This window comes from Mollisia scopiformis (genome assembly GCF_001500285.1).
Source record: "Mollisia scopiformis unplaced genomic scaffold LY89scaffold_19, whole genome shotgun sequence".
NCBI classification, from domain to species: Eukaryota; Fungi; Ascomycota; class Leotiomycetes; order Helotiales; family Mollisiaceae; genus Mollisia; species Mollisia scopiformis.
In genome coordinates this window covers 479,004-500,432 of record NW_017263599.1, presented here as the reverse complement: position 1 = coordinate 500,432, position 21,429 = coordinate 479,004, and the positions used below count along the sequence as shown (strand labels likewise).

Here is a 21,429-nt window from a genome sequence, read left to right as displayed (position 1 = left end):
ACTTTACGGCTCCTACAGGAGGAGCATGCAGGACATGAAGCTGGTGCGACAATCGCCGTCCACGTGAAGACCGCTAGTTCAGCCCGCAGGTCCAGTTACATCTTTGATGCTTATGCCATGTAAGATTCTTTGCCGGTAACCGTTTATTGGAACACCCAGAAGGGGAAATGCGGTTATACAAAACTATAATGAAACTCGCAGATATCACATGGAGGCGCGGTGCCCAATAGGCAACTAAGCCGAGATGGCGAATAGCACGCGAAAATGGCGTAAACTGCAGATCAAATCTGATAACGATTTCATTGAATATCGGCGCATGAGGAGAACTTAGAATCAAAGCTTGTGTAAGTATGCTACGTTGTTAACGGGCATATCTCCTTCCTAGGCTTGGCCGATGAGGGGTACTCAAATGGTGAAATGTGGGATGGGTATGACGCAAAATATATAACCCCACATCTTGATAAGTAACACTTTCACGACAACAAAGAGGAGACAAAAGTCTCAGAAGCTGCTGGTCAATTGAAGTGGTGACTTTCAAGGACTAAGGAGTTGTCAAGTTCACAATGGCCACTACCACTATCACTGAGAAATTGGCTTCAACCACTATTGCCGACAAGGCACCTGTAGATCCTCAGCCGTACGACTACAGCAAACTCGAACGCTATGTACACCCTCCCGAAACAGAAGAGAAGCTCAACTGGGCTGAGCTCGTGACTTTGGACCTCGAAGACTACAACCGAGAAGGCGGCAAGGAGCGACTCGCCAAGCAACTTGAGCACGCAGTACACCACGTCGGCTTCTTCTATGTGAAAAACTATGGTCTATCACAAGAAGAAGTAGATGACCAATTCACACTTGCAAAACACTTCTTCGCTTTACCCGTTGACAAGAAAGCCAAATACGAATGCAACTATGCCGCAGCAGATTACAATGGCTGGAGACGTAATGGTCGCCGACTCGATCACCGGGGCTTTGACAATGTTGAGATCTACAACATTCCAAAGTTCACCAAGGACTTTGAGGGCGAATATGGACAGCCTGATCTTCTCAAGGCCCACTTGCCCGAGATCGAGCACTTCTCGAAGACACTACATAACAATGTTGTTCTTCCACTTCTTCGTCTTTTCGCTATCATTCTTCAGCTCCCTGATGAGGACTACCTTGTAAACCAGCACAGCTATGAGAAGAAGTCTGAGGATCACTTCCGTTACATGCTTTACCGCAAGCGCACTGAGGAGCAGTGGGAGGCCAGTGGTGGTGGGCTTAACAATGGACACACCGATCTCGGAACCGTAACTCTACTCTTCCGTCAGCCCATCGCAGGACTTCAAATCCTTGGTGAGGATGGAAACTGGACTTGGGTGTCTGCTCAACCAGGGACAATCACCGTCAACCTTGCAGACACCATATCGCATCTCACTGGAGGCTGGCTGAAGAGCTCCGTCCATCGGGTCGTGACTCCGCCAAGAGATCAATGGGCTTATGACAGGACCGGACTGTTGTATTTTGCAAGACCGCATAACGAGACTGTTTTGAATCCTATTTTAGATTCGCCTGTGTTGCAGAAAGCGGGAGTGAAGCCGAGATTTGAGAAGCCTGTGACGATGGAAGAATGGGTTAAGGCGAAGCAGACATTGCAACTGAATCCTGAGATAGCTGCTAAGCGATGGGCTGAAGCTGGAGATGGTACTGTGGAGGTTCTCGCGGGATTCAGAGATCGTAAATATAAGGCTTAAATCTGAGTCAAAAAGAGCGAGGAATGGCTATAGTGACTGTCGGTTGGTTGAGACAATGGGTGGACGTATGATAGTCACCAGTCTGTATTAGATGAATGTATCTAAATCCATTAAGCACTTGCTTTCCGCCGTTGACTTCTTATGTGAGCCACGTAAGTGATACACTCAGTTGATGGACAGAAACTTTGGTGACTGGGATGTTCGACTCAATGAAAAGCATTCATATCAAAACGACTGAATCACATTCCTTGTGGACTCTGAGATGATTCCCGCTGGTTCATCATGCCTTATTTAAAGCTGGAGAACAATTCTGCAATGCAATCAAGTTTCCTTCAACTCTTAAATTTACACCACCGAGCAAAACCCATTCATCTCCCACACGTACCAGAACATTTCATACACTGGAAGTGTCAAAGGCCTTGAAGATGTCGCAGCATTTAGGAGAACCTAGCTTACGTCACCGAAGCCGACAAGTTGACTATGCCTCTAGTAAGTACAGTAACATCATTTGTCTTCAGTTTACAAGACATTAACAGCACATGAAGTTAGAGAACGAGGAGAAGCAAAGGAAGAAGCAGACTTGGAAAGAGACATCAGCCTTATTAATTCCTGGATCAAGTTAGTCGATGTCGAGGCTCTGGAACACAACCTCAAAATAGCTTGTTTCAACGGCGAGATCAACTCTTTCTTCGTGGAGCCCCTCGAAATTCTTTTTCGGAACGTCAACCGATTGATCTGGCAACGTCGTCACACCTCAGAGGACGTTTTCACGACAGAAAATACCGACGCAACTTATTTGCCGCTCTTGCGCTGGATTTTACTATCGCACAGCAACATAAACGTATGGAATAACTTCGCCCGACAAGCCTCGAAGAGTCTCATCAAGCCGACGAGAATACTTGGTGAATCAGATTCCATCAAGTATCCTCTCGATGCACTTGAAGAGCTGCACGATGCACTGCTATACACTCTGAAAATTCTCGATGAAAATGAGGATTTCGAGAAACAAGGTGGGCCATGGATGACTGACCTGTTGCACTTGCCACGCCCTCTTCGGGAGTCCGAACTGTATTCGACCTTCCACACCCAGAACTGGCACTACATGATCCTTTCCCCCGCTCGGCTGAGAATTCAACTAGTGGAGGCTCATGATATCATTCACATCTTGATCGATGAACGTGACAATGAAGCTCGAGAATCACGAACAAGTCGGGAGGGAATCTATCAAAGCCTGCTCGGGATGGAGAACCCGGGCAACATGCCAAGTAACAACTCGGCCCGACAAAACTACCGCCAAGCGGCAGCCCGGAGCCCCAAATCTGATGTCGCAGCTAATGAGAGCAATTCCTCACGAGCACAGTCTCGGGAGCTAGAGACTTCAACTTCAGCTCCGAAAGCATCAGAGCTCAATATCGACGACAAGTATGCTCAGCTTATCAACGCGATTGATGTAGCGACACAAAAGCTACATTCACTTACAGCACAGCTTGACTCTGCCAATCATCGTGGCCTTGATCGCGGACATTTGGCAGATTCACAAGCTGAATCTTATCAAGTTGATCCCTCAAGCCACCACTCAACCTATTCTTTGCACGAGCGGCCAGGAGAGCCTCGCATAGAGATCCCAAGAGCATCCACTGAAACAGAAATCAAGAATACGTCGCAAGAAACAGAAAAAGAACTTCGTGCCCAACAGGAGAGCGTTGGAAAGATGTCGGCCACCGACAATTCTCCCAGCCGCAACGAGGATATCAATGAAGGAGAAAGTCCGGCTTCAAAAAGTGCATTCACATGCAGGCCTACTAGCCTTGAGAACGACGGAGAAAGTCCAGGTTTGGGAAGCACATGTACACTGACGGGGACTACCCCAAGCGGGAGCTCAAGAGACGAAGAAGATGAGTGCAGTTCTATCATCTACAACCCACAAGAAGAGTGTAGCGATGCGTCGTCCTCTGTGCATTCTGACGCAGAGGATGACGGAAATGAACGTGGAAGGCCCACGTCTCCGCGGAGCATAACGCACACTGAGGGAAGCAACTAATACCGCGAGGAAAATGCTGAATGGTGTTGTGTAATATTAGAAAGATGATGTTTCGAGATCTGCATGGCTTCCTCCTTCGCAAATATGACTTGTCTACACCTAGCAAAATCGATAAGCTTCCTAATAGCATGCATGAACTGAAGTGTAATGAAGAGATCACGGTGCTGCCGTGGCTAGAATTGTGACTTTTTACATTCCCTATCCAGCCAGAACGCCAGCGACAGTATCCCAAAACAAGACTCTGCCAGTACTCGAACCCAGTACCGTATGATACAGCACAATTTCTGCCCGTAACGACAAGTACCCGCCAGTTAAGCTTACTTGCCCATAGCGATCTCGTTGCTCTCGTACAGCCCAACGAGGATGGTATGCTCTAAACCTTCACACTCCTGCTCTCCTTCTCAACAACCTTCACAAGATCCTTATAGACATCCGCGAACTCCTCGTCTCCCTCAATCTTCTCCGCTTTCTTGTTCCCTGACCGCGCTTCGGAGACCATAACCACGCTAGTAGGTCTCTTTGTATTTCCTGCTGCACCAAGTTCTGCGCGAGAGGTGACGAAGATGTATGGTACATTGTGGTCTTCGCAAAGGACTGGGATATGTGAAATGACGTCCATGGGTGAGATGTCCGCTGCGAGAATGACAACGCCTACTGCGGAGGTGGAAGATGTGCCAGCGGGGGATTTTCGAAGAGCTTTTACGACTTCTTTGACGCCTCGTTTGAGGGTCTTGTTCTTCGCAGCTATATTCGGGACTCGATTAGCTCTTGCTCTTTCTCTTCGAAGTTTCAATCTGGACAAGGAAAGAGACATGAAGAAGTAACGAACCTTTCTTTACACTTTTCAGCACCTTCTTCGCAACCTTGTCGTCCGCCAATGGGTTCGCAAATGGCACGAGAGCTCCAACAGGCTTGACCGCAAGCTCGTCAGAGGTATCCTTCACTGCCAATGCCTTCGTTGTCTCTTCTGGTTCTTCACTATCGGCCTTCGCGGGCTTGACCTTGGTGACGACCTCGACTGCTGCAGCAATATTGTCTCCATTGAGCTTCGATTTCTTGTCTTTCTTGGGTTTCTTGACACCGTCGCTATCGCTGCGCTTCTCCTTCTTTTCTTTCTTGTCGCGCCTCTCTGACTTTTCTTTCGCCATTTTGTTAATTGGGAAAGAAGTCGGGGGTTGGTGCGAGGGGTGATTTGGAAGCAGGTGCGATAGAGGTTGTGAAAAAGTTCGTGGGCAAAATTAATTTTGCGGCTAGAAACGATTTGGAAGCGGTGAAATCATACGAAAATTAGGAACAGACTTCGAGACTTTACCACACATCAATTCACAACTCTGTAACACTACGATTTTCAGATCTAAGCACATAATACTCTTTTTTGGTGTCCTCCTGAGAGCCATGCTTGAAAGAGCATCTGCGAAAGAATCTGTTCAACAGATCTCAGAACTTGTCGACGTCCCGCATAGTCACTCATCATCTAGGACTTTTCTTTTCTTTAATGTTATTATCAAATTCTACTTAGAGTTCATTATTATTTTCATTTGGTCATTCTGAGAAAGTTAATGTTTTATCGCTCCTGGGCTGGGAAGGAAGTTGGGTCACGAGCCACAAAATGTACCATATACAAGAATACGTTTGAAAGAGTCCTTAGGTTCTCAGACTTTGCAATCACTTGGTAGCTCGAGGGTACCTACTCGATCCTATTCTTATTATTGGCCTTTTCCGACTCCTGATTTGAACAACTTCTTACTAAACTTGTCCTTCCTATCCTCCATTTGCCACAAAGGCACCAAACCCAATCATTGAAGCAGCCATCACTCAGTACTATGAATCGAGTATTGGGATCGGGGTTCTGGGAATTCCCTGAGCTGTCGAGTTTCTGACCAGGCACCTTATCATCAGGTCACACATGCAATTTCCCGCAGCACAATAGCAGTGTGCCTTCTCAGATGCACTCATTCCTCTACATTCGCAGTCAAGCTGGAAGGAATGCACGTATGATCGTTCAAGTGGTACAGATTACGTCCTAAATATAACTTTTGTCGTCTTGTAGTCCTAGTCATGTTTCTCACACCTCTTAGTGCTTTTCTACCGTATCCGTTTGCGGGGTAGCTTGTACAGCTGGTACAAGCATCAATTTGCTCACGCAGCATTGTCTAACAAACAAGAGCTTAATTCGAGTTCGCGAGTAGCCAAGGTCCCATCTAATGATACCCTAGTGGAACGGCTACGAGAATCTCGGGGGGGGTGTTCACCTCACCCATCAATTCCATCTCTTATGCTCCAAATACACTCGATCTCTTCGGTCTCGGCACGAATTCCGCTGCCTATCACAAATCGTACAACAACGTTGCTGTATGGTCCGGGTGGAACTCACTCGGTGGCATCTTCACGTCTAATCTTGTTGCTTCTACTTGGGGTGATAACGAGATTGATGTTTTTGGTCGTGGCACAGATAATGCAATGTGGTGGAATCATTGGAATGGTTTAGCTTGGAGCAGATAGTCTTGGAGGTAAGTCTTCATTATCCTGGGCACTTTTCCAACTTTGCCGACTCTCAATGCTCACGTGTCTGGATAAATTCTCGGACTAACACTATCTTGTGAAACTCCAATAAGAGCTGTACTGACATTTAAATTTAGGTGTCTTCACTTCCGAACCAAGCTCAGTCTCTTGGGGCCCAGGTAGAATTGACGTATTTGTAAGTCTCTCAAACTAAGCTGGATGCAGGGATCTGTACTAACATCCAAACAGGGAATTGGAACAGACGGCGCTATGTATCATAAGTACTACGACTCCGGCGTGTGGTCAACCACCTGGGAAAATCTCGGAGGTGTCTTATTGTCTGCCCCAACTCCTGTCAGCTGGGGTCCAGACAGGCTTGACATCTTTACTATTGGCACTGATGATGCTGTGTGGCACAAGTATTGGACCGGTTCTGCTTGGGGAGGCTGGGAAAGACTTGGATAAGCATAGAAATTTAAATGAAGTGTGATTTCTGTCTGTTTGCTAGCTTTGGAAGCCTGATTGTGGCTTTTATCTGAAATGTGTTTGGTGACGACGTTGAATGGAATGATGGTTCATCGATGCAATGTGCGACTGAGCTTGAGAACAACTCATTTAGTTTTAAAATGTCTTCACATTAGACCTATAATCTATCGAAATTCAGTGGCAATGCTCTCAGTGTCCTAAGCACCTTAGTCTACCCCCTAACACGAGTCTCCTATAATCTTTCGTTACTCACCCTTAATCCACGATTCACTCCTACAAATGGCAAACAACAACTCATGAGCACCAATCCATACGAAATTCCGAATCCACGACCACTTCAAAACACTCTACAATCAATCCGACGAAGGTCTTGTACGCCTGAATGACGACAGGTAGGGAGCGAGATATTTCTCTTGAAATATCGATGTTCTCAGGATGCAGGAGGTTTGGTGGTCTGTTCAGTGCCAGGGAGCAAAATTGCTACGAAAGAAGTGTATAAAAGCATAGGAGAGATTCGCAGAAATGGCAGAGTAGAAGAGAGGTAGTCATTGAGAAGTTGGGATAGCCTTGTGGGCATCGTCATATTCGTGTGTCGAGCTGGAAAGAAAGTCCCACAACTAAGCCACTCGGCTCTGCGAATTAGCTTAGTTAGAACACAGAACAGTATAAACTGGTCTCTCAGGATCAATGAATTGACAGTAGGTATTACTCATGCCGGGGTTGATTGTCACTGGACGGACTAGGGACGAGTAAATGGCTCTAATGGAAGGTGAAATTAGCAGTCAAGATCCTTGAGTTTCCGTCCCTGGCATACATTTTCTCCATTAAAGATGCCCGACCTGCGCCTTTTGTCCCAATAGAGGAGAGCTATTACATTTTTATGCTTCTATTCGTACACATTTCATGTCTTCATCATCTCAATCCCAGCAAGAATTTGCCACCATCCTTTCCACCCTCCCCTCCACCTGGCAGGTATGTCACATTTGGATTCGACGCCAAAGTCTGTGCAATCTCCCGGCTTGCCTCAATCCTTCTGATCATGATCAAGCCATCTCCTGCCTTCGCCACAGCTTTTGAAATCGTCTCTGCAGACTCTGCTTCTCCCTCTGCTCGAATAACGTTTGCTTGTCTCTCCTGCTCTGCCTTCTCGACAATGAATCTTGCTCTCTCAGCATCTTGTTGGGCGATTTGCTTCTGCTCAACGGCCTTGGTGAACTCCTTGCCGAACGTCATGTGTGTAATAGAGACATCTTCGAGAGCGATATTGAATTCTTGTGCGCGCTTGAGGAGGTCTGATCGGATGCGGTTGGAGACAGCTTCACGCTGGGTAATGAGCTCTGCGGCATCGAATTGGGCAACAATAGACTTGAGGACTTCGTTGCCAATGGATGGGAGAACTCTCTCGTCGTAGTCTTGGCCGAGGTTCTGATCAGTTTGTTAGCTTTCGAGGAGAATATATACCACCGCAGAATGTGGAGTAGAACATACCTGATAGATCTTTGGCAGTTGCTGCACCTCTGGTCTATGCAGAACTCTTAAGGTCAAGCTAACCATCTGCAAATCCTTGGATCCAGTTGTAGTTGAGATGTTCCTTGGCTTTGTTCGTACATCGTAGATGATGCTCTTCTGTAACCAAGGAATCAAGAAATGTGTGCCCTCGTTCACAACTGTGTCTTTCACTCCTGACAAACGGTCAAAGATGACAGCCCGCGTGCCTCCCTTGACATCGTAGATACTGGATTGTACGAGCGCGGCAGCGATGCCGAGAGGAATGGCGGATGAATATACGCCTCTCAGAAAGTTTGCCATCTTGTGCAGAAATGTACCTTCAACTCCTTGGTATCTTGACTGGCGGTCCTGGGGAAACAATCGAGAGCGATGAAGTTATAAGCTTGAGGCGTTCAAAGCTCTACCTCATGTTCTTTACATTTTCAAATAGAGCTCTAGCGCGGGAAGCAAGCTAGTCCGCTCTTGGTTTAGCGGTAATCGAATGAGCCGACCTTCATTGTCGATGCCTGCTTTTCAATCTACAAGATCCCATTGCACAACCACGGCATCTGCGATTGATCATTCACGATGCGTCCTTCTCAAATCTTTCGATCCGGTGGTAGCGCAGAGGTTGGAAAGTACGGAAAGTAAGTAGACCCGGTGCAATGTCTTCAGGAAAGCTTTTTTCGGGATGGGGCGACGGGAATGTTGGGAGCTTAGGAAGGATGATTGTAGCTTTGGAGAAGAATCATTGAACGGGGCAAGGGCTAATTGAGATTGCTGCAGATATCTCGGTGGAGAATGGGGTGCCTTGGGTGAGTGTTGAGACTCTTCTTGCGATTCCTCGGTCACGGCTCTACGGAAATCATCCTCGATTCGACTTCTCGAACACTTCCGATGTTGGGCTGGGCTTGAACAGCAATATTACAACTGGATTGCGGAGTTCCGACCCCATTCGCACAACCGTGGCAGATCAGGCTGTACCTGGGTTAAACAAGAGCTCAAGTGCCCGATGTTGGGACTGCTGCCATTGATTGTGCTGGTAGACAACCCAGGATTCTGCTGGGTCACCAAACCACAGGATACAGGACTGGATGGTGAATTCGAGGGTAGGAATAATTGCTGATCGGAAAATTCAACAGGCTCCCAGACACAAAAGGGCGTCGTCTCATACGGCCTGAGCGCAAACAGACAACGTCCTCTTGCTGGCACACTTAACGCTGCTATCTTCAACACCTGGAGACGCTTCCGCCACCAAGTTCTTTACTTTGCTCCTCCACTTATCATCGCCTATGTCACCATGGAATGGGCAATTGAGAGGTAAGCTTTCGTGCTACCTGCCTGATGAATTAGCTGACCTGTCGTCAGAAATGAGTACTTGAACTCCAAGGCGGGACGCCTTGAATTCGGTGAGGAGGAATAGAGACAGAGGTCTAGTATATGACCCCATGCTAAGCAGTGCTGGTGTTGCGCTTTAGCCGACGCTGAGTGATTACCTGGCTACTAGCGACATGCGATGGAAGGGAAGGATCAGGTGTACAGTATTAGAACGCGTTGAATGGATGACTTCTGGCATATTTGATTTCGTTATTGTGATAATCGAGTTGTGGCGGGGTGACACAGTCCTCTTTGCAAACTCTACCATCATCACTACTTCGCAGCCAAGCAAAGTACCTACTTTATCCTCAGTGGGAGGTGCTCAAGTGAGCAGAGCTGTACGTTCGACTGATGGATTGACGCAGAAGACTTTTTTCCTCCTCAATCTGATCCCGTTCAATGTCGATCATCGAAGCAAGTGCTTTTGACACCGATGATCCTTTCTCAAATCTTACCCTCGACTGAATTCTTCCGCGCGTACCAGTCCAGACTTTATCAAGAGTAGCTCACCTGTATAGCACGGTATGTCCCGGACGAAAGCCAATCAGTTGTTTGAAACTTACTTTTCAACATACTTGATTGGCTTCGAATCCTGGCGACATTTGTAGCCCCATACAAAAGAATTGATGGTTGCACTGCATTTCTTATTGCATGGGAAAGGAACTTCAGCTGAACTTGAAACATGATATTGTTATGATTTGCATGGGGAACACGCGTTCCTACGCCCAGAAGCTTAATACACGTGCTTCTCCGCAAGACCAAGAACCAGGTTGAGGCCATGATCAATTCTAGAGTACAATGGATTCTGCGCACATAGCCTTCGATGCATAATGTGGCATTTCTGATTGGGTGTTACTCATCGTTCGTCTGTTATGTTTGGCTCGTTCCTCCGACCCTCTTGCCCCACGAACAGGGTGCCACAAAGTCCTCGTCAGCCTTTGTGGGAAATAAGTGTGTACTGATTGGTAGAGCATTTCTGCCTCATACTTGCTCATTGCGTCGAGGACGCATCCCCACCATTTGTGTGCGGCAAATCCCGACCCCAAGGCTCTCTCGAATTAACGAGCCTGGTGAGTTAGGTCTGTGCTCTTCAAGGCCATTTGCTCCCTAAAGAGCCCTATAAAGAAATTTCTAATTTTTTATTTCTATAATAATTCCTCAAATTACTATTTAACAATACACTTTAACTTCTTCTTAATCATAGTACCCAAGCACAAATAATAACACTTTGAGATCGTCTAGCTTTATTTAAGTAAAGTAGGTGAGTTTGGTTTTTGGATGCCTGAAAAGGAGCCTGAAGAGCACAGACCTAACTCACCAGGCTCGTAAGCTCATTCATCCCTGGGCTGAACAGAAACTCTGAGCACCGACCAGTCGTCATTTGCGCCAAGTCTCCTTCGTCCTGAATTTGTTTCCTAAGTTTCCACCACCATCGACCAGATGCCAAGAGATGCTTACGCATGTTTTCTCCAGTTCTGTGTGCTGATTCTGATAATTTCGGGCTTTGCCTTAGAGACGATGACGAAAGACACACGTGCTGAAGCTTTCAAATTCCTATATTCGCGTTGTCTACGTAAGTGCTAGAGCTGTGCAGAATACCCCAATGGGTTCAAAGGCCCTCAACAATTGAATATATATCATGTTTTCCTCGTTGCATATCATCTGTTCATCATCATCATCAACATTCCCTGTCCTCTGCTCTCAGCTCATTCTTTTTATCTTCAACTCCAATACTTTCGTTTTGTAAAAACACATCCTTAAAGCACCAGCAATCATGCAGCTCACAAACCTGATCGCCTCGGCTATTATAAGCTTTGCAGTGTTGAGTATCGCTCATCCAGGCGAGCACGAAGAACGCAATGTTCAAGCCGATCTCATGAAACGAGAGTTCAAACTCAACGTTCGCCGAGGTCTTGAGGCTTGCGCCGAGAAATTCGAACGCAGAGGTCTTAACGCTCGTGCTCAAGCCCGTCGCCAAGCCACAGTCGACCAGCATCGCAAGAGGAAGATGATCCGAGACACTGACACCATCTTGAACACCTCTCATCTGTCAATGGAAAACTACACCACCAGTACTCCTGAGGATATTATATTCGCTTCTAACAGTACGTGTGTGCTTTCTCCAGAGGGCGAGACTGGACCAGTATGTATTTACAACCAGACAAATATTCTTCCAGCTAATTGTGTTTAAGTACTGGGTCAAAGGAGAGCATATCCGTTCCGACGTGCGAGAAGAGCAGCCTGGTGTGCCTATCGTCCTGGAGGGCCAGTTTGTCGATGTCGAGACCTGCGAACCTATCAGTGGTCTCTATTGGGATCTCTGGAACTGCAACAGCACTGGCGTTTACTCTGGCCTCGTCGCTACTGGTAATGGCAATACAGATGATACATCCAACTTAAATGCAACTTTCCTGCGCGGCGTCCAGAAGACTGATGATGATGGTGTGGTACAATTCCAATCGATGTTCCCAGGTCATTACTCTGGCCGCACGACTCACCACCACATGGTCGCACACCTAAACGCCACTGTTCTTCCCAACAATACATTGACTGGAGGGACCGTGGCGCACATCGGCCAGCTATTCTGGGATCAAGATCTTATCTACAAAGTTGAAGCAACATATCCCTACAACACGAACAACATCACGTTGACTACCAATGCCGATGACCGTGTCTTTGCGGACGAGACAGAAACTACATCAGACCCTGTCCTCGAATATGTTATGCTGGGAGATTCTTTGGCAGATGGACTCTTCGGTTGGGTCACGATTGCGGTTAACGTAAGCGCGACTTATGATCCGAATTATAGCTTCGTGTATACCGCTTCGGGTGGGGTTGCCGAGAGTGGTGGGGACGTGACGGTTGACGGGGGTGGATCTACAAATGGAACTGCTGCACCCTCTGGGGCCGTGCCTTCTGGTGTGTAGGCTTTTCTTGTTTGCGTCTCGGTGTTTGAAAAGCCAGACCTGAGCTAACAAACATCGACTCGCTTCAGAGATCAATGGGACTTTGGAAAGAGGTTCGTTTATTGCTTACGGGATCTTCTTGATGTACATACTTCTATTCGCTTAATGCAGACTCAGTGAGCAGCCTAGAAATTTACAAAACATTGCTCATGGTTCTCCACCTGTACCCAGGCCGCCTCTAGCTTCAAAGTCTTCCCTTGCCCTGGCAATCGTAACTGCACTCTGCAACGCACTCGTCAAATCGATGTGAAACAGCGGTCTGTTCAGCCCATTCACAACTACCGCTCTACTGATACTGGTGGTTTTAACGTCGCCGAGTTTGGTAGTTGACATCGAGGTAACCGGACAATCCACACTTTGCTGCGAAACATATCCTATGCTTTTCTCGCATTGTTCCACAGTGACCTTTTCGTCACGATCTGACTCTGTCAGAACGATCGTGGACTCCGAGCCTCCGACTTCAGCAATGCTGAAAATTGGTTGCCACTGATGAGCCGTGTCGCCAATGGCCGTTGGGTATCCAAATCCGGCTGCCACTAGAGCACGCTTGGTGCACTTGTTATGGATAGAGGAGAAATGCCAATCTATTGCGAGTGGTGAAGCATATTGATCCAGTTGATTGCGGACATCGATGAGTTGTTGGATAGATGTAACGTCGACATTGTTCACTGAGCTGAAGTCTAGAATAATCGCTTTCAGGATTGGCCGAGCGGAATGGCAATCGTTTCCATTGGTTTCTCCTCGAAGAGGTCCGGGATCACTCCATGGTCGATCTCCAGGCCTTAAATAGTGGTTAGGGTTTGTGCGGCGTGTTGTGGCAAATATGTGATGGGTCAATTGGTCTAAGCAGCTGTTTGCATTCAGATAGCTGAAACCTTCGCAGAATCGATATATGACGATCCCTGGGTAAGGGCTGAGGACCTCGATTTCGGGATTAGTACCATCGGCGTGGTCCATAGGCATGAAGACGCTTCGAGATGGGTGCTCGTCAAATGCCGCTCCAGACCTGATAGTGGTCGATAGTGCACTATCAGGGAGAGTAAGCGGCTTGAGTTCTGTGGCCAAGAGAGAGTCTCCGGAAACTGAATGAACTATGACCTTTCCTAGAAAGCGGCCTTTTGCCTTTATGATCCGGAAAAGGGCGAGGAAGAGCGATATACATATCGTCGAGTAAATCCCGTTCTCGATGGAAGAAAATATTGACATGAATACTCCGACAAAGAATATTGGTACGTCTAGGGGCGATACTTTCCAAAATTGATACACTAAAAGGAGTCAGTATGGGTTATAAAAAGATTGCTGGGAGCGTAGAGTCAAGCTCTTTGCAAGAAGAGAGTCAACAACTCGTCAGGTAAGTTTCAACGAAACAGTTCCTGTTGAAATGACAAATGCGGAGCGGTGTTTCCATACCAGTATTTGGTGATGTGACGAGGTCCATGATAGCATGAATAATCACAGCAGACAATGCAGCCTTTGGGACAAAAAAGAACACGGCAGGAAGTGCGTAAATCGCCAAGAGAACGACCATAGCAGTGACAATGCCTCCAAGAGGAGTTCTTACTCCAGCCTTGGAGTTGACTGCGCTTCTGCAGAATGACCCTGTCACTGGGTATGCCCCAAGGAATGGCCCAACAATATTCGTTACTCCGGTAGCAACCATTTCTTGGGAGGGGTTGATTGTGTAGCCGTTGACTCGACCAAACGATTTCGCTATTGAGATGTGTTCAAGCATCAGAACAATCACTGTAGCAGGGAGGTCGCCGATGAAGATCTTGATCATCGATGCATCAACCCAAGGGACGCCAGCAGCTTGGAATCCTATTCAAGACCATGTCAATAACTGGCACCTGATCGCGGGGCTCATGCTCTAACCTCTTGGAAATGCTGATATGATCTTGAATAGGGGGTGCTTGTGGTGATCTTTGTTTACCAACCAACTAACAAGAGTATACAATAGGATAACAAAGACGATTCGAAGTGTTGAGATGAAGAATAGTAGTTTGCTTTGCCGAGGAAATCTTTGCGCTGCGTGCCTGCATCCCCATCTGATCGAGTACAGCAGGAATAGAGCAGTGAAGCCAATCGCTGCGTCTAACTTTATCCTCGATAGACCTTTCATTACTTCTATGAAGATGTGGTAAGTAGCACCATCATGTTCAATACCAGAAATGCCCATTAGGTTGCCGAGTTGAAGAGTGGCGATACTGAATGCAGAACCAGTCATGAATGCCGATATAGACACAAGAGGTATCAGGTTGACAAGCCAGCCAGCTCTAATAAGGCCGATCAAAGTCATAATACAGCCAGCTACGACTGCCAAAGCTGAAGCAACGACATGGCCGGGGACATTCGGATGAGTTTTAGCAGCTGTGGCAACCATCTTTCCAACCACTGTTGAGGCAACCCCGACTGGCTGTTTACAGATGTTAGTCATGTTCTCTTTAAGGGTGATTTTCAAAACTACTTACACCAATGTTTATATCTTTGGATGTGCCCATGAGCCAATAGATCAAAGCACCTATGAAGGAAGAATAGAGCCCAAACTGGACTGGGAGATCTGCCAAGACAGCATAGGCCATACTTTGTGGGACAATCACTGCTCCGATGGTAACACCTAAGCACTGTTAGAATTCTGTTAACAAGTTGTAGGACATGCATCTACTTACCAGCGACAACATCGCCAACTAACCACTGGAGATTGTAGTGACCAATCCAACCTAGAAATGGGAATAGAGACCGACAATACTCCACCAAGTCTTGCGTGCTTGGTAGAGTCTCTTTCACCCACTGGCTAGATCGAAGTTCGTCCTCCACGTATGCATCGGCAACCCGGGTAGAGAATACAGGATGGCCTTGGCGGATCTCGTTGTCAAGCTCTTTGCCTTGATTGAGTTTGATGCCAAGAGCTTTGGCAAAAGCATGCCCAATCTTAATGGAAGTCATTTCTAGCTGCTTGCAAGTAATGCTCTGAGTATTGGTGGATATAAAGTGTATCTTGCTTCCGAGACACGGGGTGATAGGTCAAGCCGTATATTCAGGGGGATGGCGGGAAGAGTTAGAATCTGGTACATCAGCGCGTTGACAGCAGAATCTATGTTTCAGCAGTTTACCTCGCGAAGTACAACAGGAAATATTTGGAACTCCAACGAAAGTTTCTAGTTCAGGCGATCAACTATTTCGATTTCGAAAGTGGTATTTGAAGAAAAGCCATTAAAAACATTGGTTCAGGAGACCTTGCGGACGCCTAACATCAAAGCAGCAAGAATGGATGACGGGAGACTGAACGACTTTGGGTACAACATAGAAGCTATAAGAACGAATACAAGAACAAGTTTAAGTAGAAGATCTACAAGCAAGAAATGGCTGAAGACCAAGCGCATTGAAAGCAATGCAAGCAGTACTTCTCCCAAATACGAAAGTATATAACGTTACACGATGTGCTGGCGAGTACTTACCTTCCAGAACACGCGACATGCCGGCATATATCTGCCGCGCCCTTGATCAGAACTTTCTGGTCAGCACGCACGCATATCGGCTTCTAGATTTTTACCAGTTGCTAATTCTGGTAGAATAGGATGTATCCATCTATGCAGCATTTTCCTGCTGACACCTGGCGGAAAGTTTAAGTGGCGAGACCGCTGAGCAGGCAAACATGAAATGGAGTGAGTATTCTCGAGAACTTCAGGGAGCAAGTAGACGTCGATAGAGAGGCGGCTTCTCATCTTTAATACACGTATGCAAGATATCGTCTTGGCGATCTGGCGGGCAGATGGATGTAATCTGGCAGAGCAGCGCACAAATGCTTGATTTTGGCCAGAACCAAGGATTTTATTTGCAACTAATTGTTCGAATTTTCCCACCCTTGCTACCGAAAAGCTTAGCCATAGATTCCCGGGATTCCCTTGGACGAAACAAATCTGGGGTACAGGAACTGCCGTTCCGCGTACCGAAGTTGAATAAGGGGAGTGCGACACGTATGGCATTGGTGAAGACCACGCACCACCGATGAACTGGGTTGATGAGAGTTAGATTCATGAGCCATTAATCCAGAAACACAGTGCCAACTGAAAACGATTCGAGAAGCTCGGTGTTGTTTCAGGAGCTCGCTTACAAATACGGGCACATTAGCCGACCATTAAGCATGTATTGCAGAAACACCCACGGTGTGGCGTACCTGTTTTCGTATACCTCATATCGCCACTTCCATTCCTGCTTCTCTGCATTGTTTCCTTATGTATGGATTCACGGTCTTCTGAGTCACGGTGGTATTGCTTCCGCAGACGAGATAAGCCAGCCCTCTTGTCACCTCACTTTGCTTCCCTGCCCAGTATGCCATCACTACTGAAAAAGATTTAACGAAAAAAATTATAATAATAATTAGGTATGAAGTACTCTGTTATGAAAAATAAAGCATACGAAACATAAGTGGGTTTAATCTCGACGATCTCACGAAGAATCCGTTCTCGATTACTTTAAATCCCAGCTTACTGAAAGCATTCCGAGGTTCGCAGCGATTTTCTCAAATGATCCCAAGCAGCCTCTCCGCATTCCCAAAAGCGATTCCCTCCCATTCCTCTTCGGTTACCATGCCAGAAGCGTGCAATTCTTCAATAAACTGCGTTCCATTTTCATTTGGCGCCCAAGGATAATCAACCGAGTACTGATATTCACTCACTCGTTAGTAACTTCCCTCTTCGCCTACCTCCTACTCTCCAATAAAATAGAATCAGACATACCATGATTCTTTCCACACTCGTCGTCCGCAGCAAAGTAGCAAATGGGTCCAGACTAAAGAACCCGCTCGTAGTAACCCACACATTCCTTGTCCAAGTTTCGGGAATCGTTGCCCCAGTGGGTTTATATCCACCAAGTTCAGCGGTAGATCTTGCAAGCATGTACGGTAGTATTTCACCCATATGTCCAAACACAACCTTCAGATCTGGATGCCGATCAAAAACACCACCTAGCCATAGCCGCAAGAACTGCACGCCGACATCGCTGTGCCATCCCCAGGCCGCAGTGCCGAGGATGCTGGCAACGGGGAGGGAATACACGTTGTTGTCGGGGGTGAAGAGACCGCCCGTATTTTCTATTTCTGCCGGCGTAGGGTATGTGGGGTGTAGATATAAGGGAACGTTGAGTTTGGCGAAGGTGGACCAGAGGGGATCATAAGCTGGAGAATCGTAAGCTGTGTTGTTGAGTAAGTGACTATCAACCAGGGCGCCGACAAAACCAAGTTCGGAAATGCATCGTTCGAGTTCGGCCGCAGCAGCGAGAGGGATGGCCATAGGAAGGAAGCAGAACCCTCGGAACCGATTTGGGTAGGGTTTGATGAGAGTGGCGAGCTCCTTGTTCGCTGCACTGACTGCGTCGGGGTTGCCCAAGGCATCTGGCTGAGGATCATTGGAGATCACCTAGGTTTGATTACTTTTAATTTGTGTCTTTAAACGAAGCAGATTTGGGAGAGGGCAATACCTGGACACGAATTCTGTTTGCATTCATGCTATCGAGTCGACTGCCATTTATGTCTTGAACTTGCTGGTTTAACAACTGCACTGCTTCTGATGAGCTTCCTCCGTATGCATCTATCAGTACATCGTAGAGGGGGGTGTTGTTCTGGATTGCTCTCAGAGCATACGAGTCATAATGCTCTTCTAGAGTAATGTATCTCAATGGCGTCGTGTTTGTGGATGTTTTTGTGCTTGAACGTTTTGGAGTGGGAGAACAGAGTGAGACAGTGAATAGTGTTGTGAAAAACACTGCAGATATGAAGGTACAAGACTTCATAGTAACCAGTTGGTGAGGGAGTTTCTTTTCGTAAAGTAGAAGTGAGGTGTTTCGAAACAATATTCTTCTGAGAGCTTTTGGTTTATATACATTTCACTTGTTTCCACTCGGCATTCACTCGCGAGCACGGTCCTATCAGCAAATATGGACTTAAGGGTACTACTGGGGTTGTTGGACAATGGATTTAGTTATTTGCCTCTTTGGGAAACTAGAAATCATCGCGCAAGTAAGCAGCATACTCACACGGCGATCTGATAACTCCGCTCGAGGAGATGCGCAATTTCCAGCATAGATTACTATCAAATCTGACCACATTATGATTTATGTGTCTACTTCCAGTCTAGATATCATATTGCACTTCTTTACTCCCATCAAGAAGATACTGATCAATAAAGTTCTGTGATGGATCAGCATCTCGAACTCCGGCAGAATGGTAATAAATAAGTGCACTTACCCAGTCGAAGTTTTCAGTATTGTTCAAAACATTATCGAATGGGTCGAGTTCAAGATGATGATCCTCTGCTACTTGTACGTATTCCTCAATCTCGTTTACAGGTAGCAAAGGTGTCATTTGCATACCGTCCATAGCTTTGGAGCTCGACCCGTGTCCCGAGATTTTCCGCAAAATCGCAGCAAGAACTGTCGTAGCATGCGCCGCATCCTTAGACATATGCTTTCGTTCTGCGAATATATCATAAGATGTCTTTACCGCGTTCGTCATCCTCGTGTACTCGCTTGGACTAGGAGGATGTTAACATCGTCCATTCATCTGTCCAAGAAACCAGACATCAACACTTACATATGTGTGGCAGACTCGCATAGAGTTAGACAGATCACCATGGCTGCTAGGAGGTGATTGTGAAGCGTGATGCTTGTCACTATCCACCTATCCTCATAGAGTCGTCGAAAGGGCTGGCTCTCGCGATGTACTTCTGCTTGAAGATCCAAGATCTCCAAAGCAGCATCTACACACCTCTTCCTACTTGCATCAAACTTCTTATTCTCTTTCTGGTATGTGATGTACGTTCTGTGTAGATGGCACACTGCTTTGAGGTACAAGATCTGCAACGTGCAGCGGAAAACGATGATATGCGTGTGGTCCATGAAGCTGGAGGAAGCAATTGGTCGATTTTTCAGACATGCTGGTACGTCTTCGTGCCACCTTTGCAGTTCTCGATCTACTTGCATGATATTTTCGTACTCAGGCTGCTCCGTCGCTAACGCAAGCTTGGAGACATGACGCAGAAGACGCATCAGTTGTATTTTCACACGAAAAGACAAGATCCTTGTGGCCTCTGATTCTGGACGTGGCTGTGGCAAGACCTCAGTCCCTTCATCGAAGTCCGAGTCTGGCAGGTTAGAAGGGACGATAGTATCGCACTCAGACCCGTGCGTTATAGCCGGCAGGCCGAGCTGGAAAGAGAACAGGGCATCAAATGAATCAATAAAGTACCAAACCCTTCTTCGCATCTCAGCCTCGAAAGCTGAGACTCTGGCGGACAGCTGGTAGGGATCACGATGGTAGCCCATCCGCTGAGCAAGCCGTGTTGCAAGTCCGTAGAGTGCCCAAACTGAGGGATCGGAGTCGCGGTCATAGATAAACTTACAGTGAGCATAGAGGACGAGTGCTTCTACCGAGTTTGGGAGGGCTTTGAGATAGTTTCCAGTACTTAGGCATTGGCCGGCTTTGATGAAGAATGCGGAGGGACTGCAGTCGACTTCTTTTGAATCAACTTCTTTTCCGGTAGCTGTGGACACGATCGATCCGAGACATAGAGTAGAGAACAAGATGCTTAGCCAGAAGAAAGATTTTGATGGAGGGTTTTCCCAGAAGGCTTCACACTCTCGTTGGAACTTGGCAGTATGAATGAATGGTACCACGATGAATGTTGCGTTGAAATACAAGGCGAGTAGCTTATTCACTGTAGAATGACTTGGTAGTGCAGCAAGCACATCGTTCAGTGATAGTGGTTGAAGTTGACCAAGCACAATAACATCCGACAGTCTGTCGGTTCTCGTTGCGACGAAGGAGCTGTCGCTGTCGGATTCGAAGTAATCTTGAACATCGTGGATACTCTCAAGGATTGCTTCCCAATGAGTAGCACCTATATAAGACACCTCTGTGCCTTGTCTCAAATGCTCACCAGCTGAAACTCGTGGCGAAGCGTAAGTGCTTTGCTTTGCAAGGCCGGACTCCTGGATAAGTCCCTGGACCATTTCCTCAAGTCTCCGCAAACGAGCGTTTGCTTCAGATCCCGATGTTTCCTTGTCTTTGTGTCGCGATTCCCCTCGAGTAACGTAGTCGCAGGTTGCTCTATGCCCACCCCGCGAACACGATCCACAAGGTTTCTGACGATCACATTTAAGCTTTTTGAGGCGGCACGTTGAACATGAGACTGGTTGTCGATTCCTCTTGGACAGCCGCCGGCCGTCATTGAGGTTAGGGACAGCACGGAAAACTCCAGTGTAATTGGTCATTTCGGTCATTTTGGTCACGGCGGAAGAGCCAGATTGAGCTGCATTATGGAGAGATTGAGAATGGTGGAAAGTTTCACTCGAGCAGGCTGCTCGGATGTAATCATGTACCTCATGGAGATATCTTTGGTGGTAGTATTTATGCCGAAGTGTCGGATTTTAAGTATTACTGCATTCGGCTCGTTAGGCGTAATAAAAGGTTAACTCCGATTTCAGAGGAATTGTGCCACAGCACATTTGATAATACATGTCGAAAAGAAATGCGCTTTTGGACTTTTTGGTTGGATTGAAGTCTTTGACTTCAAGCAAGAAGCAGGGTAATGTTATTTATTTAATTTCATGTTATGACAACTTTGTCATCTTTGTACATGTACCTTTCGAGTTCACGCTTTCTGCTAATCAGAGGAAGCGGCACAAGACTGCGAGATATTCTGCCTCAACGTTGCGACCGACTCAGAACAGCACCAGAGATATTCGTGCAGCTTGTAAATCAAAAGGGTCCTTGATGTTGATACCCACATCAAGGGCTATGATATTCCACTTGCACATTAAAAAGCTCACCCACGTGAGT

The 21,429-nt window shown here is 46.9% G+C and overlaps 10 protein-coding genes across 10 annotated transcripts; 5 read left to right on the top strand and 5 right to left on the bottom strand.

Moving 5' to 3' along the window:
• The first annotated feature begins 294 nt into the window (after positions 1 to 294).
• LY89DRAFT_651494 (putative UPF0676 protein) lies at positions 295 to 1,815 on the top strand. The gene has a single exon (XM_018212161.1). The coding sequence runs from the start codon at positions 564 to 566 to the stop codon at positions 1,734 to 1,736; it is 1,173 nt and encodes a 390-aa protein (XP_018067687.1). The 5' UTR covers positions 295 to 563; the 3' UTR covers positions 1,737 to 1,815.
• A 346-nt stretch (positions 1,816 to 2,161) lies between these two features.
• Positions 2,162 to 3,777, top strand: LY89DRAFT_721365 (uncharacterized protein; the record flags this gene model as incomplete). The annotated part of the gene is made up of 2 exons (XM_018218638.1): positions 2,162 to 2,225; positions 2,255 to 3,777. 2 exons carry the CDS (start codon positions 2,162 to 2,164, stop codon positions 3,775 to 3,777), a joined length of 1,587 nt encoding a protein of 528 aa, XP_018067686.1.
• A 30-nt stretch (positions 3,778 to 3,807) lies between these two features.
• On the bottom strand, positions 3,808 to 5,006 carry LY89DRAFT_709169 (L30e-like protein). Its single transcript, XM_018217738.1, has 2 exons — positions 4,607 to 5,006; positions 3,808 to 4,521 (listed from the first exon to the last, which is right to left on the bottom strand). Exons 1-2 carry the CDS (start codon positions 4,923 to 4,925, stop codon positions 4,151 to 4,153), a joined length of 690 nt encoding a protein of 229 aa, XP_018067685.1. The 5' UTR covers positions 4,926 to 5,006; the 3' UTR covers positions 3,808 to 4,150.
• An 829-nt stretch (positions 5,007 to 5,835) lies between these two features.
• On the top strand, positions 5,836 to 6,845 carry LY89DRAFT_785055 (fucose-specific lectin; the record flags this gene model as incomplete). Its single annotated transcript, XM_018222851.1, has 4 exons — positions 5,836 to 5,882; positions 5,994 to 6,259; positions 6,417 to 6,475; positions 6,529 to 6,845. 4 exons carry the CDS (start codon positions 5,836 to 5,838, stop codon positions 6,742 to 6,744), a joined length of 588 nt encoding a protein of 195 aa, XP_018067684.1. The 3' UTR covers positions 6,745 to 6,845.
• A 701-nt stretch (positions 6,846 to 7,546) lies between these two features.
• Positions 7,547 to 8,684, bottom strand: LY89DRAFT_687493 (prohibitin). Its single transcript, XM_018215512.1, has 2 exons — positions 8,254 to 8,684; positions 7,547 to 8,190 (listed from the first exon to the last, which is right to left on the bottom strand). Exons 1-2 carry the CDS (start codon positions 8,572 to 8,574, stop codon positions 7,678 to 7,680), a joined length of 834 nt encoding a protein of 277 aa, XP_018067683.1. The 5' UTR covers positions 8,575 to 8,684; the 3' UTR covers positions 7,547 to 7,677.
• A 157-nt stretch (positions 8,685 to 8,841) lies between these two features.
• Positions 8,842 to 9,676, top strand: LY89DRAFT_737305 (ubiquinol-cytochrome c reductase complex ubiquinone-binding protein; the record flags this gene model as incomplete). Its single annotated transcript, XM_018220239.1, has 4 exons — positions 8,842 to 8,900; positions 9,040 to 9,068; positions 9,396 to 9,573; positions 9,622 to 9,676. The coding sequence occupies 4 exons, from the start codon at positions 8,842 to 8,844 to the stop codon at positions 9,674 to 9,676; spliced, it is 321 nt and encodes a 106-aa protein (XP_018067682.1).
• Positions 9,677 to 11,073: 1,397 nt separating this feature from the next.
• Positions 11,074 to 12,650, top strand: LY89DRAFT_157006 (extracellular dioxygenase). Its single transcript, XM_018205460.1, has 2 exons — positions 11,074 to 11,773; positions 11,823 to 12,650. Exons 1-2 carry the CDS (start codon positions 11,405 to 11,407, stop codon positions 12,555 to 12,557), a joined length of 1,104 nt encoding a protein of 367 aa, XP_018067681.1. The 5' UTR covers positions 11,074 to 11,404; the 3' UTR covers positions 12,558 to 12,650.
• Positions 12,651 to 12,743: 93 nt separating this feature from the next.
• Positions 12,744 to 15,539, bottom strand: LY89DRAFT_591187 (sulfate permease; the record flags this gene model as incomplete). Its single annotated transcript, XM_018209639.1, has 5 exons — positions 12,744 to 13,861; positions 14,007 to 14,414; positions 14,469 to 15,009; positions 15,065 to 15,210; positions 15,263 to 15,539. The coding sequence occupies 5 exons, from the start codon at positions 15,537 to 15,539 to the stop codon at positions 12,744 to 12,746; spliced, it is 2,490 nt and encodes an 829-aa protein (XP_018067680.1).
• Positions 15,540 to 16,832: 1,293 nt separating this feature from the next.
• Positions 16,833 to 18,359, bottom strand: LY89DRAFT_687490 (uncharacterized protein). The gene is made up of 3 exons (XM_018215511.1): positions 17,279 to 18,359; positions 16,978 to 17,099; positions 16,833 to 16,923 (listed from the first exon to the last, which is right to left on the bottom strand). Exons 1-2 carry the CDS (start codon positions 17,882 to 17,884, stop codon positions 17,064 to 17,066), a joined length of 642 nt encoding a protein of 213 aa, XP_018067679.1. The 5' UTR covers positions 17,885 to 18,359; the 3' UTR covers positions 16,833 to 16,923; positions 16,978 to 17,063.
• A 178-nt stretch (positions 18,360 to 18,537) lies between these two features.
• LY89DRAFT_785050 (uncharacterized protein) lies at positions 18,538 to 20,978 on the bottom strand. The gene is made up of 3 exons (XM_018222850.1): positions 19,183 to 20,978; positions 18,838 to 19,123; positions 18,538 to 18,780 (listed from the first exon to the last, which is right to left on the bottom strand). Exons 1-3 carry the CDS (start codon positions 20,868 to 20,870, stop codon positions 18,724 to 18,726), a joined length of 2,031 nt encoding a protein of 676 aa, XP_018067678.1. The 5' UTR covers positions 20,871 to 20,978; the 3' UTR covers positions 18,538 to 18,723.
• Positions 20,979 to 21,429: the final 451 nt, after the last annotated feature.

Excerpts from the sequence above, each read along its gene's own strand:
- LY89DRAFT_157006 (XM_018205460.1), top strand. The coding sequence starts at position 11,405 with ATGCAGCTCACAAACCTGATCGCCTCGGCTATTATAAGCTTTGCAGTG. Across the intron at positions 11,774-11,822 it reads CAGAGGGCGAGACTGGACCA|TACTGGGTCAAAGGAGAGCA; the intron begins GTATGTATTTAC and ends ATTGTGTTTAAG.
- LY89DRAFT_687493 (XM_018215512.1), bottom strand. The coding sequence starts at position 8,574 with ATGGCAAACTTTCTGAGAGGCGTATATTCATCCGCCATTCCTCTCGGC. Across the intron at positions 8,191-8,253 it reads AACTGCCAAAGATCTATCAG|AACCTCGGCCAAGACTACGA; the intron begins GTATGTTCTACT and ends CAAACTGATCAG.
- LY89DRAFT_709169 (XM_018217738.1), bottom strand. The coding sequence starts at position 4,925 with ATGGCGAAAGAAAAGTCAGAGAGGCGCGACAAGAAAGAAAAGAAGGAG. Across the intron at positions 4,522-4,606 it reads GCTGAAAAGTGTAAAGAAAG|CTGCGAAGAACAAGACCCTC; the intron begins GTTCGTTACTTC and ends TCCCGAATATAG.
- LY89DRAFT_651494 (XM_018212161.1), top strand. The coding sequence starts at position 564 with ATGGCCACTACCACTATCACTGAGAAATTGGCTTCAACCACTATTGCC.
- LY89DRAFT_785050 (XM_018222850.1), bottom strand. The coding sequence starts at position 20,870 with ATGACCGAAATGACCAATTACACTGGAGTTTTCCGTGCTGTCCCTAAC. Across the intron at positions 19,124-19,182 it reads TGCGAGTCTGCCACACATAT|TCCAAGCGAGTACACGAGGA; the intron begins GTAAGTGTTGAT and ends ACATCCTCCTAG. Across the intron at positions 18,781-18,837 it reads ATACTGAAAACTTCGACTGG|AACTTTATTGATCAGTATCT; the intron begins GTAAGTGCACTT and ends GATCCATCACAG.
- LY89DRAFT_687490 (XM_018215511.1), bottom strand. The coding sequence starts at position 17,884 with ATGGCCATCCCTCTCGCTGCTGCGGCCGAACTCGAACGATGCATTTCC. Across the intron at positions 17,100-17,278 it reads GTAGGCGAAGAGGGAAGTTA|CTCGGAATGCTTTCAGTAAG; the intron begins CTAACGAGTGAG and ends ATCGCTGCGAAC.